The following is a 20,526-nucleotide window of genomic DNA, read 5'->3' on the forward strand; positions in this document are numbered from 1 at the left end:
GTGGGGGGTGGGGTTCTCTCCGCACGACCGGAAGTGGCCGTTGAAGCCGGCTGTAGGCATGAAAAGAGGTTGGCCGAAGGAAAAGTCCAGCTGCTTTAGCTCCCTTCCCTAGGTTTGGTGATTGTCCCAGAGCTTCCGGACCCGGGATTGGAGTGAGGGAATCGCTCTAGAGGGAAGCCCAGGTATCACTATGGCAACCGGCAGCCCTCCGGCCGCGTGACGTCACCCCTCTCACTCTAGGCTAGGAGCGGCCTCTGCGGGAGGGAGCTGGGGAGTCCTCGAAGAGGGCGCCCCTCGCCTTCTTCAGTGTGGGGGCTGTTCCGCCCCGATCTCTGGGAGGGCTTTGTTCTTTTGTTAAGGCCTAGGAGGAAGGCCTAGAGCCGGGCCCCGCCCTGTTTGTCCACCTTCAGCTTTTCTGCTCCGCAACAGGTGTGTCTTCTTGAGCCCGCGGGGGTGTGAGCCCGCAAGTGTGCACTGAGGTAACCGTTCGAGTAAATGGGCGCCTCTAGCCGGATTCTAGGGTAGGCGGCAGGGTATTTATTTATTTTTTTTAATCTGCGGCCGAACCTGCGTACTCGATCTCCATTCTGTTTTTGTTCGGTGGCGGGAGTGCCACTTGCCTCTTTAATGCTCTCTCTGGGCATTTCTCTTTTCCAAGGATCTCTTGACCACTATGCAAAACTCTTTTAAGGTGTGATTGTGTAACGGTTGCCGCTGACCCCATCTTGTGTCTTTAAGGGCAACCAACTTCAGCGTGTATAAGGGCTCAGACTCCTGCTGGACATCTGGGCTCCAGAAAGAGGACCCAGATACGCTGCTTGGGAAACCCTGGTGTCCAGATTCCAAGAGGAACGGGATGAGCGCCTAAGATGGAAGGTAGTAGGGATGACTTGGCGGGGGGGAGAGTGGGATAATGATGGCAAAAGAAACGTCCTAACCTAAGGATTAAATACTTGACAGAGCTGGAAGAGGTGAAAGAAAGAAGCCTTATATATATGAGGATCGAGAAAAGAAACAGTTACATCATGGGGAGAGACTTGGAGGAAGAGTTAATTCTGCCTGGCTTTGGGATTGGGGAATGAAAAGGAGTAATGATTCAGAATGTCTGTGATCCTCACATGACTTGTATTTATTAAAAATTAGAATGATAAGCTTACAGTGAGAAAAAATCTTGGTAGTCATCTCATCAAGTGCAAGAATCAGTTCTGAAATACCCCTGGGTGTTGGCCATCTGTTAAGTCTATGCCTTAACATCTGTTAAGTCTTTGGAGGTATTAAACTCCATTTTGAGTACAGACTATTCTCTTGTTGGCTTTTTCTTTTTTTAGTTCCTTATATTAGGCAGAAGTGCCTTTCCTTGTAACTTCTGTGTTGATCTTAGTTCTTAGTCTTTCAAAGCAAGAGACTGCTCTCTAACACTGCTGCCCTTCAGATATGTGAATTCAGCTGTTTCCAACTCCTACTCACAAATTCTCTCTTTTCTAAGTAAAACAGCCTCAGTTCCTTTGATGGGTCTCCATGTGATATATCTAGTGTGCATGCTAGGTTGCTTCAGTTCTGTCTAGACCTCTTCTCTAAAAACTCTACCGCATGACAGCATGCTTCTTAAAATGCATTGCCTAAGACTACACATAGTCATTTAGATGTACTTTGAAAAACATCTTAAAGTATGATGTACTGTTTCTTTTGATTTGGCTATTTCTGCTGTTCAGTATCATTGTATTTGCTTTTTAAAAATCAGCGATATTTTGCTGTTAGTCCTAGATCTTTTTTTTACATAAACTGCTGTTAACTAGATTTACATCATCCTTGTATAATAGAATTGCTTTTTATTCTTAATGTCAGGACTTCATATTTATTTATTATGATTGTTCAATTTTTTTTTGCCAAGTATTTTAGCTTGTCAGAGTAATCAGTAATTAGACGAGATCGGGCGTGTTCAGGGTGGTATGGCCGTAGACGAGTAATCAGTAATTAATATTAACTTGGTTTTTCAGTATTTTAACTTTTTTCCAACTTTATGGGTAAGGACAGAGCGCTGTGATACATCCCTCTAGACTTTTTTCTATATTGTCATTGTCTTTGCATTCTTTAGGTTTGGCTGTGCAGTCATTTGGTTTAACCTAACTGTTATCATACAGTCCTTTTTCTTGGATCTGTTTAATATCACTAAAAATCTTAACATTATTTATATTATTTACTTAGGTTTGAGCTATACCTTACATTTGTCCTCAGTTCTTTTTTTCTAAAGGTGCAAAGAATCTCTGTTTCATTTCTTACAACTGTGTGTGTATCTACAGTTATCTCAAAACAAAAAGTTTAATGAAAAAATCAATTGTCCTTCATTCTCTTGCCAATGAACAATTGGAAACTGTAATAAAAATAATTCCATAGCCTCCAAAATATGAAACAAGAATAGAAACCAACAAAAACATGCAAAATCTGTACATTGAAAGCTGCCAAGCATTGCTGAGAAAAATTTTTTTTCCAGCTTTATTGAGATATAACTGATCCTGACATTGTATAAGTTTAAGTTATCCAATGGGATGACTTGATCCACCTATGTATTGCAAAATGATTTCCACAATAAGGTTAGTTAACCACATCTATCACCACATATATTTTGCCTTTCTCTGTGTGTGTGTGTGATGAGAATATTTAAGATTTATTCTGTTAGCAACTTATAAGTGTATAATACAATATTGTTAACTATTATTACCATGCTGTACATTAGATCATCAGAGCTTATTTATAACTGAACATTTATACCCTTTATTCAACATCTCCCTATATCCCCCACCCTCCAGCCCCTGGAAACCATCATTCTACTATTTCTTTCTGTGTTCTGCCTTTTTAGATTCCACTGATACGATCATGCAATATTTGTCTTCCTCTTTTCTTACTTCACTTAGCATAGTGCCTTCCATCCATGTTGTCCCAAATGACAGAATTTCCTTCCATTTTATGGCTGAATAGTATTGCATTATATATGTGTATATTCCCACTATTACTGTGAATGTAAATTGGTGTACCCACTGTAAAAAACCATATAGAGATTCCTTAAGAAATTAAAAATAGAACTACCATATAACCCAGTAATCCCATTTCTGGGTATGTATCCAAAGGAAATGAAATCACTATCTCAAAGAGATATCTGCAACCCCATATTCATTGCAGCATAATTTATAATAGTCAAGACATGAAAGCAACCTTAGTGCCCATTAGTGGATAAATGGATAAAGAAAATATGGTATATATTTATATTTCCATAGCAGCCATGCCAGTTTACATTCCCACCAACAGTGGACAAAGGTTCCTTTTTCTCCACATGCTCACCAACATTTATCTCTTGTCTTTGTAATAATATTCATTCTAACATCTCTGAGGTGATATCTCATTGTGGTTTTGATTTGCATTTCCCTGATGACTAGTGATATCAAACACCTTTTCATATACATCGGCCATTTGTATGTCTTCTTTGGAAAAATAACTATTAAGGTTCTCTGCCCATTTTTAAATTGGATTATTTGGTTTTTTTAGCTATCGATTTGTATGAGTTCCTTATATATTCTGGATACTGGCCACTTATTAGATACATGATTTGCAAGTTTTCTACCGTTCCATAGGTTGTCCTTTTATTTTACAAATTGTCTCTTTTGCTTTTTAGTTTGATGTTGTCTCACTTGTTTTTTTGGGGGGTTACATATCTGTCTGTGTACATTTCCTCTTATTGTTAAAATCTTCAATGAAAAAAATCTTCATTTTTTTTTCCTCAAGATTTCTTTTACAAAATTTCTTTTCTATTACTGGTCAAAATGAAGCCTGGAATAACATTTGCTTTTATTGTTTCCTCTCCTTTTTGAGAATTGGACTTTCATGTCAACCATTACTCTGAATAGACCTCCCAAGAGCAAAGTTTGTTTTCATTTTGTTTATTGATGTTTAAGTTACTACATTAAGTGCATGAACTTGAGCATACCACTTGATTAATTTTTATATATTATATACAGTGTAACTACCTTCCACACTAAGATACTGAATACTTCTATTGCCCCAGCAGTCTCTCTTGTGTGCCTGTCAGTCAGTAGCCCTCCAGAGGTAACCACTCTTCTAAGTTTTTGAATTTAATATACAGGCACACCTCAGAGATATTATGGGTTTAGTTCCAGCCACTGTAATAAATCATATATCGAAATAAACAATCCCATGAATTTCTTGGTTTCCTAGAGCATATAAAAAAGTTATGTTTATACTGTATTGTTGTCTAAGTGTACAAAAAGCACTATGTGTAAAAAAATGTATATACCTAATCTAAAAAAAATAGGTAATTGCTAAAAAATGCTAAACATCATCTGAGCCTTTAGGAAGTTATAGTAGTAGCATGAAAAATTACTGGTCACAGATCACCATAAAAAATACAGTAATAACAAAAAGTTTGAAATATTGTTGAAAATTACCAAAATGTGACACACAGACATGAAGTGAGCAAATGTGTTGGGAAAAAAATGGTGCTGATAGACTAGCTCAATATGGGATTGCCACAGGCCTTCAATTTGTAAAAAGAAAAAAAAAAAAAAAAAAACCCAGTGTCTAAGAAGTGCAAATAAAGTAAAGCACAATAAAATGAGGTATGCCTGCAAATGTACTCATATAGTATGTATTCTTTTGTGTTTGTCTTATTTTGCTCAATATTGTTTATGAAATATACCCATGTTGTTAGGTAAAGCATCCTTTTATATTTTGGAATACTATTCTGTTGTATGAATATACCACAGTTTACCCATTCTGCTGAAAGCCATTTGGATTCTTTCTGATTTGGGTATATTATAAATAAACCTTCTATGAACAATCTTGTACAAGTCTTTTGGTGAACATAACTCCTCATTTCTCTGGCTATATGTGTAGGAGTGGAATTGTGGAGTCATAGAGCAGGTATGTGTATATCTTTCATATATGCTCCCAGTTTTTCTAATGATTGGCCCCACAGCAATGTACAGAAGTTCTAATCTCTGTATTCTTGCCAGTAGTTAGTACTGACCATGTCTATTGAATTTTAGACACTCTGGTGGGTAGGTAGTGTAACCAAATATATGTCATTGTGATATTTAATTTGTATTAATAGCAAAGTTTCAACGGGTGAGGGGGAGACTTTTGGAAAGTAATGTGATTGTTAATTTATATTTTATATGTAGCACAAAATATGTACATGTATAAAGGGAATGTATCCATTCTTCACCAAACTCCAATCCAGACTGCCACAGTGGATACATGTTAAAGGGATGTTACAGGGAAATTCCCTTTATACATGTACATTGTCAGAAGGCAGCAGAAATATTTTGCATCACTTAATGAAGAATATGGATTAAGTTGTATGATGAAAGTGACTTTAAGTATGTAGGGGCAAAAGTGAAGCTTAAAGTAATTCTTTACTTCCTAAGTCTGCTGATGAAAGTACCAGGGTCCTAGTCAGCAGTTACCTTGTGTTTTTTGTGTTTAGAAGGAAATGGTATAGTTCCTGCTGTTTTCATGTAGAAAAAATAAGTGGAATTTATAGCTAACTTGGACAGGATTCATTGTAGTTTCTTTTCCCTCCGCTAGATCCCTCTGCTCCAGAGTCTGCTGTTTTCCAAGGGGGACATACTTTACTCCCATCAGCTAGTTTTCAGGTAAGTTGAGATTTCCGTTACATTTCAGTCCTTAGAGAGGAATTGTGTATTCTTTTGGTGTGACGTGTGTTTATCTAACAACCAATGTTGGCAATTCATTCTGGGCTCCCATTTGCCAACCACTTTCTTCCTAACTCTGCCTCTCCAGCTTGACTAATATATTCATCACTTAACTTCTTGCTTACATCTTGCCATTTGCCAGCGATGAGAGAGCAAAACTTGATATTTTACCTGAATAGACCAAATGACTGCTACAAAAATATAAATATTAAAAAGGTGAAGTGAGTACCATGGAAAACGGAGATCAACAAAAATATATGTAGTCCAGAGGGTTTAGGAGAGTTTCTGCAGTTCTCATTGCTTCTTTCTTGTGTAACTCCCTTCCATATAGTACTCTGTCCTGTGAACTCTAGTCACCTTGACTTCCTCAAACTCAGCATTATCTTTTCAGTTCAGAGAATCTGCAGGGTGGCTCTTGAATTCCCCTTCCCTGCACCCCTGCCTGGAAACTCTCAAAGCAGTAAGCTGGAGCAGTTGTAGGGCTCACTTCATTTGTTTCCTTATTCATGGAGATCACTGTTCTTTGTTATCTGAGATTCAGTGCCTTGGAAACTTGTTTCATACATTTTGTCTAGAATTTTTTAGTTATTTAATGCAGGAGGGTAAATCCAATCCTGTTAATCCCACCACAGCCACAGCTTGATCTTTTTGAGTTTTGGTTTTGCACTGTAAGCTTTGCTAGGGCTGATCTAGTGTAGTCTTACTATTGGGCTGTTTTCAGGGTCCCTGTGACCACCATTTACTTCAGTGATTTGCTCGGATGATTCATCCACCCCAGCAGCATAACTCAGGAATAGAGATCATGGCCACAAAAGATACACAGTAGGATCAGAAGGAAACACATACTTATAAGGCTCCAAAGAAATCAGGCTGTACTTTCTCTCTTGCTATTGTCCACAGAGACATGAGAAATGTCTCTCATCAAGGAAGTCTGCTTGAGTCTCTTTTTTAAGTCCAGAGTTCTTAAAAGGGAGCTGATCACATTGGTGTGTGCTCGCTTGTGGCTGTTAACTAGTCCTGGTGCAGGCCTCAAACTGGGCACCACATGTGCATCATAAATCTTCACATATACTTTAAACAATGCTGACAGTCTGGTACATCCTGCCCCAGTATTCCAGACACACAATAACTTCGTCAGTCATTAACTATATAAACATTCATTTTCAGAGCTTGTTTAAGGTTCAGAAACATGGATCCAAATGTCCCTGGAAATTAGCAAAGATTGAGCAAACGGGACTTGCTGCTTTAACTCTTTCCTCACAGGCTAAACTTTCCTGCTCCTAAGGTGCATTGGAACTGTTGGTGGGAGCTGATTGCTCATATCATCTTAACTCTGGGTTCAGTTGTGTCATGTTGGTAACTTGTTATTGCCTGTGAAGAAGGTATATACACCAGATTTTTGGAGCTGCTCCTCTGTGCATCTCCCTTGTCCCTAGTATCTATCCTGCAAATCCCCTGCATTTGTAATCCTGAGCTGCCACCTGTGTCTCTTTAGTTTGGGAAGACCACTGTGCCTTGCTCAGGTTCTGCTCCCTGCTCTGCAGTCTGGAGATGCCTCCAGGCAGGACACTGAAGGATCTGAGGAGCTCATGTGATTTTCTCTCTTAGGGATCACAATTCTGTTCTGTCTGCTGTTCAAAGTACTAAAACCCTTGTTTCAGTTATATTGTGGAGTTTTATAGTGTTTACACTGGGAAAGCTAGTCCAGTTGCTCTGTCATGGTTTTAAGTCCCAATAATTTATCTGTTTTAAAACAAAATTAACTCATTTGCTCAGGAAGTTCCCCTGCATTGCCTCTGAGTCCCACTAGAGTTGCACTGATAATATTTGGTAGTGTATTCTTTTAGCTTTTTCTCTGTGCGTTAACATACAAACTTTCCTATTCATAAAAATAAAAATGGTGTAATACCATGTATGTGATTTTTAGTATGACATACATTTCCTAATCTGTGCATATTTATTTTTTGATACACTTTATTTTTAAAATGTCTGCATGAACTGCTTTGGTTTGGATGTACCATGAATTCTTTAACCACTGTCCTATTAATGGACATTTAAGTTTACTCTTTTTCCTCACAAACAATGTTGCAAGGATATTTTTACATGTATTTTTGCATCCCAGGGTGTTTCTAGAGAATAAATTCCTACAAGCTACAAACTTGGCTTGAATGATATATGCATTTAAAGTTTTGATAGATTCTGGCAGACTGCCCCTGGATGGATTGCATTAGGGTTCTCTTCCCACAGTAATACACATGAGCATTTTCAGCCGTGTTCCCTAATCTGATATCTCATTGTTTTATGATGTTTTTCTTGGAATGGAGCATATTTTCATGGTTTTAATGCCTTAGATGAATTATCTGTGTGGGTTGTTGGCCTTTTTTTGTTATTGTTGTAGGTTCTTCATCTTTCATCCATTTTGCTATTTGCAGGAGCTCAGAATGTTGCATTTTGTTTATGGTTTTTTACAGAAGCTTTACATTTTATGTAGTTTTATCTGTCAATCTCTCTCATAATTTTTGCTTTCCATATATCAAGCTTATGAAAGTATTTTTATGTCTTTTATTCTATTAGTTTTGCTTTTTCTTTAAAATTTAATGCCTAATCCAGCAGATATTTTTGTGAGGCCATGATGTAGGGAACTCAGTTTATTTTTTTCTCAAATGGACAGTTATTTGTTATGACACCATTTAGTGACTAATCCACCTTCTCAAAGCTACTTTGAAAGTTGCTTAATCCCATTTAGTTCTTACAAACAAAGATGTATTTTAGGGTTATCTGTTTTTCATTGAGTTTTATTCCATACTAGACCAGTCTGTTTTATCTTTCAGTACAGTTTACTATGTTATTTAGTATATTTTGAAATGTGGTAGGGTAAGTCCCCTCCCCAGATTCTTTAAAACACATTTTTGGCTGTTCTTGCACTTACAGTAGTAAAATGTCTTATTGATGTTAGTAGGTTTACTCTTGATACTTGAGATATCTTGGAACACAGAGATGATGATGATGATAATTATGAAGATCAATACAACAGCAGTCAACATTGACTGAGCACTTGCTGGACCCTAAATTAAGCATTTGATAGCAAACATTTCTTACTTAATTCTTACAGTAATCCTATGAGTCAGATTCTGTTTTTATATTCATTTTGCAAAGGAGGAATTATCAAATCATTTCTCAGATAGCCCAGAACTTCCTTACTTCTATCAGTATAGCTAAATTTGCCCCCTTCCTAGGTAAATGATAAGCAGAGATATGTCTGGTCTTCCAGGAATCAGTGACCTTCAAGGATGTGATAGTGGACTTTACCCAGGAAGAATGGAAACAGCTGGATCCCGTACAGAGAGGTTTATTCAGGGATGTGACATTGGAGAACTATACACATCTGGTCTCTATAGGTAAGGATGACTTTTCTGAGTTAATATCTGGAGGTGTGGAGGAGGAGGGAACTCATGTACTTAGGTGAGTTTTTTCCTTTCAGTTAAGGAACCAAAGACTTCTAAAGTTCTAAAGGTTTTGAAAAGGTTTCTACTCTCTAGTAGGCTTCCTTCATAGCTCAGTTGGTAAAGAATCTGCCTACAATGTGGGAGACCTGGGTTTGATCCCTGGGTTGGGAAGATCCCCTGGAGAAGGGAAAGGCTACCCACTCCAGTATTCTGGCCTGGAGAATTCCATGGACTGTATAGTCCATGGGGTCACAAAGAGTCGGACACGACTGAGTGACTTTCACTTTCACTCTCTAGTAAGTAGAAGGACAAACTAATAATCTTGCTGAACCCAGATCAGTTCCCAAGTTATACCACATTTGGGAACATATGACATCGAAGCTTTGTATATATTTTACTTCCATCTTATTTGTCCACCTCTTCTTTCCTCTAAAGACAAAGTGATGAGAATGAACTCTGAGAGGGCACTTTTCTCTCACTGCAGAAAGGTAACTTTTTTTTAATTCCAATGAATAGGACTCCAAGTTTCCAAACCTGATGTGATTTCCCAGTTAGAGCAAGGGACAGAGCCGTGGATTGTGGAGCCCAGCATCCCAGTAGGGACCCCTGGAGGTAAGTAATGGATACCCGGCAGATGAATGTTGTTAACTCTGACCACCAGCCTGATGAGAGGATTTTACATCCGAAATGCAGATGTACTTGCCTCTCCTTAAAGTGTCTGTTGTGGAGAATGAAGGTGTCTGTACTCTCTTATGTGTTGTCAAAATACTAAATGTCTCAACATGTGAATACATACACATTTTTATACTCTTTTCAAAGAACATGTTCTTCCTGCTTTTTTCTAAAAGCAACTTCTTGACATGGAATCTGGATTCTCTCCTTTCTCAACCTCCTTTGGGACCCAAGTCTTATAATTATTAGTACTTTTCAGTCCTTACAGTTTTTTTTTTAGATCTCTAGGCTCTATCCCCAGTACCTTCAAACAGAAATAGATGCCTAAATTCCAGATACTTTTACTCAACACTGTTAATCTATCTGGCCACTATTCAGTCTGCCTTTTTGCTTTCCCAACCAAACTCTGCAAAAGTGAGTTTCATACCTGTAGACATCATTTTTTTTCATACCTATTCCTGCCTTAATCTCATTATGTGACTTCTTATCCTACACAGTATTGTCCTGTCCTTGACATTATGAATAACTTTCTTCTAAACCTTGATTCTTAAACTGCACAGAGAGACCTCCTCAAAGATCTGACTCTGAAAAAATATAGAAACTTAAGACACTTTAGGTAAGGAATATATCTTCAGAAGTAATGAGGTAGGCATAGGGGGTCCTTTTTTATGGGGAAGAAAAAAGCATGCAGTGTTCAAATTTGGGAAGTGCTGAATTAGCTAAATTTTAGCAGGTTTCGTTCTCTCTCTCTTTTTTTTTTATTTAGCTGTGCAGGGTCTTTGTTGCAGACCACAGGTTTCCCATTGTGGTGTTGGCTTGTGGACTCTGGAGCACGGGCTCAGTAGTTGTGTCACATGGGCTTACTTGCTTCATGGCATGTGGCATCTTCCCAGACCAGGGAGCCAACCCATGTCCCCTGTATTAGCAGGTGGATTCTCATCCATCGTGCCACCAGGGAAGTCCTTTAGCAGGTTTCTTATTAGAGAACCACTCAGAGATTTTTTTTTCTTTACATAGTTTGGAATTATGAATTTCCAAGAGTTGCATAGAATGTAACAATTCTCTCCACCATCCTCCTAACCATGACTCTGGTTTGTTTTTTATACTGCACCTTTAAATTCTTTCTTTTAAAAGATGTTTCATGGAACACAATTTGAAAAACAAAATTTTAAAAAATAAGAGCTTTATTAACTTATGTTTACAGTTTGTTAACTTTTGGAAAGTTACAGTGAGGTGGCCACTGGCCCAAGCCCTTGTCTGCATCATTTTCCTGTCCTCTTAATTACCGTCTTCTCTAAGCTGTCTTGGTGACTTGGCCCCTGCAGGATTGTGAGATATATAGATAGATATTTATTTATTTACCTATCTATTTATATATGCACACATATTCTGTCTTACTAGTCTACCTTATTCTTTTGCAGCCTGAATGTCAGCACCCTCTCTTATCTCTCCACGCACAGGGTGTCAGAATATACTGTGGTCATTGCCCATTGTCTTTGCATACTGTATAGTAAAGTGAAAATTGCTTCCTGCGGTAGGAGTGGTACTGTTCAGTGTGGCCTTCTGGAATTTTCTCCAATCTTTCATTCATTATCCCACTCCTGATACTCTGGTTACTCTTGGTTAGTGCATTGTCACAGTATGACAATGTGGATAATATTGGTCAGTCTGTTGCATATATATTTATGTTGGAGTTCATCTGGAACTCCAACCTGGCTCAAGATCAGTCACTTCTACACTCTTTTTGCCTTTAACAGCATATGACTCCATGGTCTCCATATCCTTCCCTGTGAAGTACTTCCAGGAGGTACTTTTGATGGTTATCTACCATACAAGTAGTAGTTCCCTTGTGGCTCATCTGGTAAAGAATCCGCCCGCAATGCGGGAGACCTGGGTTTGATCCCTGGGTTGGGAAGATCCCCTGGAGAAGGGAAAGGCTACCCACTCCAGTATTCTGGCCTGGAGAATTCCATGGACTGTTTAGTCCATGGGGTCTCAAAGAGTCAGACACGACTGAGTGCTTTTCATTCACTATACAAGTATATCCTTCTTAGCGTCAGTTTTGTTGTGGAAAACATATCCATTTCTTATATTGATTGGTTGCTCCCCCCCCAAACTTGTTTTGCATTAATCTTCTTGTCCCTGCTAGAGAAATATTGCTGTTAGGAGGCTGCCTGCCCTTCTTGCTGATAGGTGCTACGCCATTACCCATGGTTCCAGGTATGGAGAGCATGGTAGGCAGCTCTGGCTCCCTGCCCTGCTCTTCATGCTTGCGGTGATAATGGTGATGATCACAGCTGGGCTGGCAGGTGATTCAGGGTTTGCTGGGGGTCTACTGTACCTTCCTGTTACTGGTGGAACCAAAGAAATGCTGTTTTAAATACAGCCTTTTTTTCTTTACTAAATCTGCCAACATTGACTATCCTATCATCTTTCTTGTCTTGGCACAAGGCAAACTATCCCAGAGTATTCAGCAGAATAGTATAACTCTACTTCCTGATTATGTACTTTTCTGGTTTCTTATATTCTTTTGCTTGTTTGCTGAAAACTGCTTTCTTTCATTAGTATATATTATTCATCCATTACACAAAACGCTCAAGGATCTTTCCTTATCACTGCTCTTTTTTCACATACATTCTTACATCTTCAGCTATCCTTTTCCTTCCTCTTTTGAGCTGATAGTTTCTATCCTATATTTGAACATTTTAGTTATTCCGCTACTTTTGGCATCTTCCATCCCCTCAAACACCATTATAGTCTACTCCTCCTTTTCTCTTCCTAATTCTCAAAATGCCTAGGATTGACCTTGTCCTCTTCCTCCACCTAAATTATTTTCTTTACTATTTACAACCTTCTCATTTCTAGCAGTGATACAGCTACTGCTTCAGTTTTCTAGGCTATAAACCATGGAGCCCAAGTCATATCTTCTGTTTGTCTTATCTTGAAATCATGGTTCTTAGTTTTTGTTTTGTTGTTCATTGGCAAGGAATCCCTGTTCAGACTGCCCTTTTTAGATCCAGTCCATCTTGTCTCCTCTTAGCTATGTCTGTGTTCACTCTCTAAATTTACTGTCACCTTAAATGGAGTTCCCTTCCTGGTAGAGATTATCTGTGAAATTAAATTAGGCAGTCTCTTGCTGCTCTCATATTTTATTTATCATTCTCCTTAGCTCTTTCCAAATTTCTCCCCAAATAATAGAGCTATATTTGAAAGTTCTCTGAATTCCCTGAGGGCTTTGTTTTTAGTTTCATTAGGTCATCCCCACAGTAACACTTCTGTTGTTTTTCTTTTCCCCCTCAATTCAGAGAATGTTGACATTTTCTTTTTCTTTCAGACTGGGTGACAAGACCAGAAAATAGCATAACAGCCTCAGAGCTGGACATTTCTGGAGAAGGGCCATCTCCAGGGGCAGTAGCAGAAAAGCACAAAAGGGATGATCCTTGGAGCACCAACTTCTTAGAAACTTGTGAATCCAGAGGCAGTCCAGAGAGGCAGCAGGCAAATGAACAGACACTGCCAAGGGAAATAAAAATAACTGAAAAGACCATACCAACTTTGGAGCGAGCACATGTGAATAATGACTTTGAAAAAAGGATCAATGTGAGTTTAGACCTTTTAACACACAAAAAAATATCTCCAAAACAGACCTCTACTAAACCAAGTGTCAAACAGAATTTAAACCCAGTTAAAAAAGAGAAGTCTTGTAAGTGCAATGAATGTGGGAAAGCTTTTACTTATTGTTCAGCTCTTATTCGCCATCAGAGAACACATACTGGAGAAAAACCCTACAAATGTAATGAATGTGAAAAAGCCTTCAGCCGGAGCGAAAACCTTATAAACCATCAAAGAATTCATACTGGAGATAAACCATACAAATGTGATCAGTGTGGGAAAGGTTTCATTGAGGGACCATCTCTTACTCAACATCAAAGAATTCACACTGGAGAAAAACCCTATAAGTGTGATGAATGTGGGAAAGCTTTTAGTCAGAGAACCCACCTTGTTCAGCATCAGAGAATACACACTGGTGAGAAACCATATACGTGTAATGAGTGTGGAAAAGCCTTTAGCCAGAGAGGCCATTTCATGGAACATCAGAAAATCCATACAGGAGAAAAACCTTTTAAATGCGAGGAATGTGATAAAACATTTACCAGGAGCACACACCTTACTCAACATCAAAAAATCCATACTGGAGAGAAAACCTATAAATGTAATGAATGTGGGAAGGCTTTCAATGGACCCTCAACATTTATTCGTCATCATATGATTCATACTGGGGAAAAACCATATGAGTGCAATGAATGTGGTAAAGCCTTCAGTCAGCACTCAAACCTCACTCAGCATCAGAAAACACATACTGGGGAGAAACCTTATGATTGTGCTGAATGTGGGAAATCCTTTAGTTACTGGTCATCCCTTGCTCAACATCTCAAAATTCATACTGGAGAAAAACCTTACAAATGCAGTGAATGTGGAAAGGCCTTCAGTTACTGCTCATCCCTTACTCAACATCGGAGAATTCACACCAGAGAAAAGCCTTTTGAATGCAGTGAATGTGGAAAGGCTTTCAGTTATCTCTCAAACCTTCATCAACATCAGAAAACTCATACCCAAGAGAAAGCTTATGAATGTAAGGAATGTGGGAAGGCCTTTAGGGTTCGAAGTTCATCTCTTGCTAAACATGAAAGGATTCATACTGGTGAGAAACCCTATCAGTGTCACGAATGTGGGAAAACCTTCAGTTACGGCTCATCCCTTATTCAGCATAGGAAAATACATACTGGAGAAAGACCTTACAAGTGTAATGAATGTGGGCGAGCCTTCAACCAGAACATACACCTTACACAGCATAAGAGAATTCACACAGGAGCAAAGCCTTATGAGTGTGCTGAATGTGGCAAAGCCTTTCGACATTGTTCATCTCTTGCTCAACATCAAAAGACACACACAGAAGAAAAACCCTACCATTGTAATAAGTGTGAAAAGGCCTTTAGCCAGAGCTCCCATCTGGCTCAGCATCAGCGAATTCACACTGGAGAGAAGCCCTATAAATGCAATGAATGTGACAAAACCTTTAGCCGGAGCACTCATCTGACTGAACATCAGAATACTCATACTGGAGAGAAACCTTACAATTGTAATGAATGCAGGAAGACTTTCAGCCAGAGTACTTACCTCATTCAGCATCAGAGGATTCATTCAGCAGAGAAGCCTTTTGGATGCAATGATTGTGGAAAAGCCTTCAGATACCGTTCTGCTCTCAACAAACATCAGAGACTGCACCCTGGCATATGACTCTTCTAGGATCACCCTAAACATAGGGGATGCATTTACTCTGGTTTGTCCTTTTGTTCAACACAGAAGAATCAGGATGGATTGAGAAACTGCTGAAAATACTTTTACTTTTCGCTGTTGTGCTGTGGAATCGAAAGTACATTGGGCTGAAATAATCCAATTATGTTGTTAAGCAATTTTGTGACATTGGCAAATTCAGCCATTTTAAGCTTCAGTTTCCTCTGTGAACTGAGGGATTTGGAGTAGGTCATTTCGGAGGTCATTTGGAGTTTTATATTCAGTTTTGTATGTTCACAATATATTCTTGAATAGGATTATTATCCATCAGCATTTTGCTGTGTTGCATCTAGAGTATATGTATTTATGCATGTTTTACTAATAGAAAGCATTTATGTTTCAGCAAGTAGACTGGAGGTCTGTTGTGCTCCTGTTCTAACACATTCAAGTTCTTTAAGTACCTGGTTCCTAATAAAAAGAATTGTAAAATACCCTCAAATTAACAATTCAGGAGCATATAATGGCTCACTTAAGTCAGTACAGGTATTAAATCTTCCTATTATTTTCTGTTCTGGTATGTTTTAACATTCTAGAAGTTTATCACAACTATATAGACCCTCTACTACAGCTTACACCTGTGCTATTTAACCCTAGTTACATAGTGAAATCACTTAAGTAACTTTATAAAATTCTGTTGCCAAGACTCCACCCCCAGTGACTGATTGGCCCAGGGAGTATCTTTTTTAAACTCCTAATATGTACCCTGGGAAAAACAACTGGATTAGACTTCAGTACTCACTGCCTTAGTACCTCCTTGTAGCTACTCCTAGAAGAAATTACATACACATAATGTAACTTTGTTAGTTTGCTTTGTAAATTGAATTCTCAAACTTTGAGAGGTAAGGTCAATTTGTTTCCTTACCAAAGTGCAGAAATTAAATGGCTGTGTAAAATAATGGTCTGCTTTTCCTTGGCCACCTGATACCATAAGCAGATGACAATGAGTGACACTCCTGAAGATGGGTGGCCCATTGGTTGCATGGCCATTTGTGACAACCCTGGTCAAAATAACATTTGAGCCAGAAATAAATGTGAATCTAGCCATAAAGAGATTGACCCTCATATTTTCTCCAGATACAGTCTGATTACGTGGTCAGCTTTTTTAGGAGCAATTGACAATTTCCTAGCCTGGCCTTGAGAGAATGGGGAGCTCTGAGAACAAAAGGTAGCACTGAAATTGATCGTTATTTATATAAAGGGGTTCCAGACTCTTCCCACAAAGGAGGTTTGAGGGGGAGAGTGCTGTAGCTCACTTCAAGTGAAAAAAAAAAATCTAGTTATTTTTGTTTATATAATGCCAGTGAGCTGCATCAGATTTTTGTCACCTCCTTAAATGAAGATGCCAGGCAGTGAAGAACAGAATTCAGGAAATAAAGTAGCCATTTAAATCTCGGGACTTCTTTCTGTTGTTTTTTGAAACATCCTTGAAGAAATGTCATCTTGACATTTCTTAATTTCTCAAGGCTTCCCTTATGTAGGAACTTTATTTATCCCACAGCAGAGAGGTAGACACTGGCAGAGAGGAATGGATCTCAGGTTATAGGATACACTTTGGTTGGAATCTGAGCCACTCCCACGGCATGAGGAAATGAAGTTTCTATATCCAGGTGAAGGGTCCTCCTGTTTCAAAGGAGATCCCCAAATAGAAAGCACCAGAGTTTGTCTGGAATGAACAAGAAGACTCTTGTTCTTTTACCACACTGATTCCCATATGAGGGAACAGAATTTATTTGGGAATTTCTCACTAACCTTGGAAGATTTTACTTTGTTCCTTTAATTTGATCTCTTCATAGATAAGGGTCAGATCAAACCCAGAACACGAGGAATGTGTGATTACTGCCTAACTTAATTCTTTTATTAAAAACAAATCTAATCTTTCATGCCTTTATATTCTCAGACTGGATGTGTGCTAACCACTCCCAGACAATATAGGCCTGGAGAAGGGATAGGCAGTGTGGTTCCAGAACTTAACACGATCTCACAACTCTCTGCTAGCTATCCGAGTTTTCCCAAAGTGGGTGAATTTGCAATTGCTGCTGTTTCTCAGAGATACCAATCTACTTATACACTGTGGTAAACTAAGGTTTGGTCCTTTATCACCTGATCTGTCCCTTAGCCATGTACTTAACCTTCCCTCCTTATTCCTATTTTAAGAGCAGAGTGAGTAATTTTAAGTTTCAAACTTTTTTCTTAATTTTGTCATTTATATGCCATAAACACCAACTATAACACTAACATTACTTCCTTAACATCATACTCAAAAGAGTAGAGCCAAATTAAAATCTAAAGGGGAGATTTTGAAGTTAGAAGTCCTAACTTCTTCCTTCCTATAACTTCCGTTATAATTAGTCCAGAAAAGGAGCAGAGGGATTCAGTTTATCTTAGAGGCTTCACAGCCACTGAAGCTGTTCAAAAATAAAAGGATCTCAGAAATAATAAAAAAAGCCAGATAGTTCTTTATGAAGCAAAGAATTCCCTGTTACTTACCAAAAAAATCTAATACTAATTTTCAAATGTATCTCAGTGTCCTAGGTTGAGCCTTTAGAGACTAGATGCTGTGAGCTTCAGTATACAAGTGGAGAGGTTAACCTTGAAACAGTATAAATGGTATGACTGTTAAAACAGGAGAGAACATAGCCAAATGTTCTAGTGGATTTGATAATTTGGGAACATTTTGAATCAAGAATAAACAGTAACCACAGAATCTGGGCCTCCTAATTTTATAGTAAAGAGGAAGAAGGAAGAGAATGGAAGAAGGCATGACCCTCTAGGCTTACCACCTCAAATGCTGGGCACTAAGTATTTATAATTGATTAACTGGTTGAAGGTTAAGAAGGGAAAGTACATTAAATGGATGGGGGGAGAGGTCAACATGATCATAATCATGGCCCAAGTCCCTAGGTAAATTATAGCATCCAGGCTGGAGAGATAAGGAAATGAAATTAGGAAGGGACTGAGAAAATAGAGGGACACAGGGCCTGTGAATACTGTCATATGAGTTCATGGGGGCTTAAAGAGCTATGTTAAGAAGTCGAGATGCCTCCCTGTTTGCCTTTCGGGGCTAATAGAGATAGCTGAAGACAGAGCACTTTGAAAAATGTTACTTGATCTCTCTATAGTTCAAGCAGCTAAGAAAGATGATTGTACAACATGAGACAGCATGTGGTACTAAAAATCATCCTTGACCTGAGCTATTGGCACTCTGCCTTTGACACCTGGAACATATCCACCTTCATTTCCCTTAGGATGAATTATTTTCCATAAGTTACTTGACCCTTCATGCAAAACACCACCTGTAATGGAGTCTGTTTATATTTTGATGACTGACTGCTGACAGATTTCAAGCCCCCGCCTTTCCCCTTGTGCTTCCTATCTGGGCAAGCTAAATATGCAAGCCTGGGTGCTTCCTCCCTTGGTGTTTGGGTAGAGGGTGTTCAAACCACACAATCCCTGGCTCACATGCATGAACCCCAATCCCAGTCCAACCCCATCCACCATAAACCTGATATGGAAATCCCTCCCTGCTCTCGGGCTATTATCAGGCCAGTTTGGGAGCCTGCTGTGCTCTCCCCAGAAAGGTTTTATTTATGGACAATAAACCTTTTCATACTCTATTGGAGCATGTGGGGAGTCATCAGACTTGACATCTGAACCAAATTTTCAGTGGGGAAAATCTACCTGCCTATGTGTGGGTAACCATAGCACCTCAACTCCAGACTGAGTCTTTGCATGAACTAAAGCTCAGGTTTCAACACATAAAGGTGTTAGGAATCAAGCTGTTTCCCTGCAGAAATTCTGGTTCAACTACAAAAACACCCTGCAAAATTAAAATCATGTATATATGGGACTTCCCTGGCTGTCCAGTGTTTAAAGACTGCATTTCCAATGCAGGGGCGTGGGTTCTATCCCTGGTTGGTCTGCATGCCCCACAGTGTGGCCAAAAAAAAATCATGTCTACTTGCTGCATTGAAACAAGATATAATGTTAAATCACAAATAATTACTTTGCTCTCTGTGTGGTCTATCAGTGCTGGAGAGTGTTTATAGTTCAAGGTTTAAGAGATGTAGCAAGACATTAAAAAAAATTAATTACCTTTTTCCTCTATAAACTGCAAATATTAAAATTTAGTGGTGGTATATCTGTCGAGCTAATGGTAGAGAATGGTTCCTAGGAAAAATCTATGACAAGACCAAAGTCAGAGAAGTTTCTCTTTCTCTGGATTTGTCCTTGGGAAGATGGTTTTGGGGGAGGGGGGAGATGGTATGAATGACCTCAAAGTGTGATGGAACCTGTATTCTAGACCCTGTCTTGGACACACCTTTGTCTCAGATGGGCTCAGATGAGTGCCTGGGCCATGGATGAAGTCACCCTTGAATGGGGGTGAGGGTATTCATCTCCATCTTGGACTGGTGAGAAAGCATAAAGGCTCAAGATCCAGGTCTAAGAGAATTTATCCTTACTGAGGTCTCTGGGCAATGTAGTTCTGAGCAGATTACTTTGGGGCCAAGAGAAATCTGGAGCCACAGTTATGCCACTGCCCAAGAAGACCAGGAAACAAGGAGCGCGTCTATTGATGAAGGAAGATATTTTCAGGGGCCACTTCTTACGTGGTCCCTTTTCACTCCACTTCTCGGCAGTGTCCCAGGCAGAAACTAATGATCATACTTAATTTAACTGAAGAAAATTTAACCAAGAGAGGGAACCAGCAAAGGAGAGTGGAACACTAGCATCTAATACTAGCATCTAACATCTAGCATGTGGGTGGTAGCATCAAACTACCACCCAGAGCCTGAAAGAGCAAGAGCAAAAGAAAAATGTATTCATTTTCTACGGCTGCTGTAACAAATTGGTGCCTTAAAACAACAGATCTATTTTCAGAGACTTGTAGTCCAGAAGTCTGAAATCAGTTTCCCTGGGCCAAAATTGAGTTGTTGGCTGAGCCACACTCCTGGAAGCTCTGAGGGTAGAATTAGTTGGGTGGGTAAAGCAGCATGTGAATTTCAGTAGAATGTTTTTAAATCAGTTCAGTTCAGTCACGTACTCAGTCGCGTCTAACTCACTGAGACCCCATGGACTGCAGCACGCCGGGCTTCCCTGTCCATCACTTGGTCTTTTCCAATGAGTCAGTTCTTCACATCAGGTGGCCAAAGTATTGGAGCTTCAGCTTCAGCATCAGTCCTTCCAATGAATATTCAGACTGATTCCTTTAGGATTGATTGATTTGATCTCCTTGCAGTCCAAGGGATCCTCAAGAGTCTTCTCCAACACCACAGTTTAAAAGCATCAATTCTTTGGTGCTCAGCTTTAGGGTTCAACTCTCACATCCA

At 39.2% G+C, this 20,526-nt stretch overlaps 2 protein-coding genes across 5 annotated transcripts in view; one reads left to right on the forward strand and one right to left on the reverse strand.

Annotated features, from left to right (window-relative positions):
• On the forward strand, positions 1 to 16,589 carry ZNF184 (zinc finger protein 184). Of its 4 annotated transcripts, none has more exons than XM_020902924.2 (6): positions 1 to 182; positions 739 to 876; positions 5,599 to 5,666; positions 8,998 to 9,124; positions 9,689 to 9,784; positions 13,179 to 16,589. In XM_020902924.2, exons 2-6 carry the CDS (start codon positions 870 to 872, stop codon positions 15,140 to 15,142), a joined length of 2,262 nt encoding a protein of 753 aa, XP_020758583.2. In that variant the 5' UTR covers positions 1 to 182; positions 739 to 869; the 3' UTR covers positions 15,143 to 16,589. The 4 variants fall into 4 exon arrangements, with proteins under 4 accessions (XP_020758583.2, XP_020758586.2, XP_020758585.2 ...); XM_020902927.2 differs by lacking the exon at positions 1 to 182 and adding an exon at positions 210 to 429; XM_020902926.2 differs by lacking the exon at positions 1 to 182 and adding an exon at positions 438 to 521.
• ZNF391 (zinc finger protein 391) overlaps positions 11,426 to 20,526 on the reverse strand; it is a 22,235-nt gene continuing 13,134 nt past the window's right edge. Inside the window, exon 4 of the transcript XR_002315560.2 lies at positions 11,426 to 13,357. The gene's annotated coding sequence lies outside the window, so the exon portion shown is untranslated. The remainder of the gene's footprint in view (positions 13,358 to 20,526) is intronic.

This window comes from Odocoileus virginianus, unplaced genomic scaffold (genome assembly GCF_023699985.2).
Source record: "Odocoileus virginianus isolate 20LAN1187 ecotype Illinois unplaced genomic scaffold, Ovbor_1.2 Unplaced_Scaffold_29, whole genome shotgun sequence".
Lineage (NCBI taxonomy): Eukaryota > Metazoa > Chordata > Mammalia > Artiodactyla > Cervidae > Odocoileus > Odocoileus virginianus.

What these genes read in the sequence shown, in the direction of transcription:
- ZNF184 (XM_020902924.2), top strand. An exon ending in TCCCATCAGCTAGTTTTCAG is followed by an intron (nt 5,667 to 8,997) that starts GTAAGTTGAGAT and finishes CTGGTCTTCCAG; the next exon opens with GAATCAGTGACCTTCAAGGA. An exon ending in CCCAGTAGGGACCCCTGGAG is followed by an intron (nt 9,785 to 13,178) that starts GTAAGTAATGGA and finishes TTTTTCTTTCAG; the next exon opens with ACTGGGTGACAAGACCAGAA.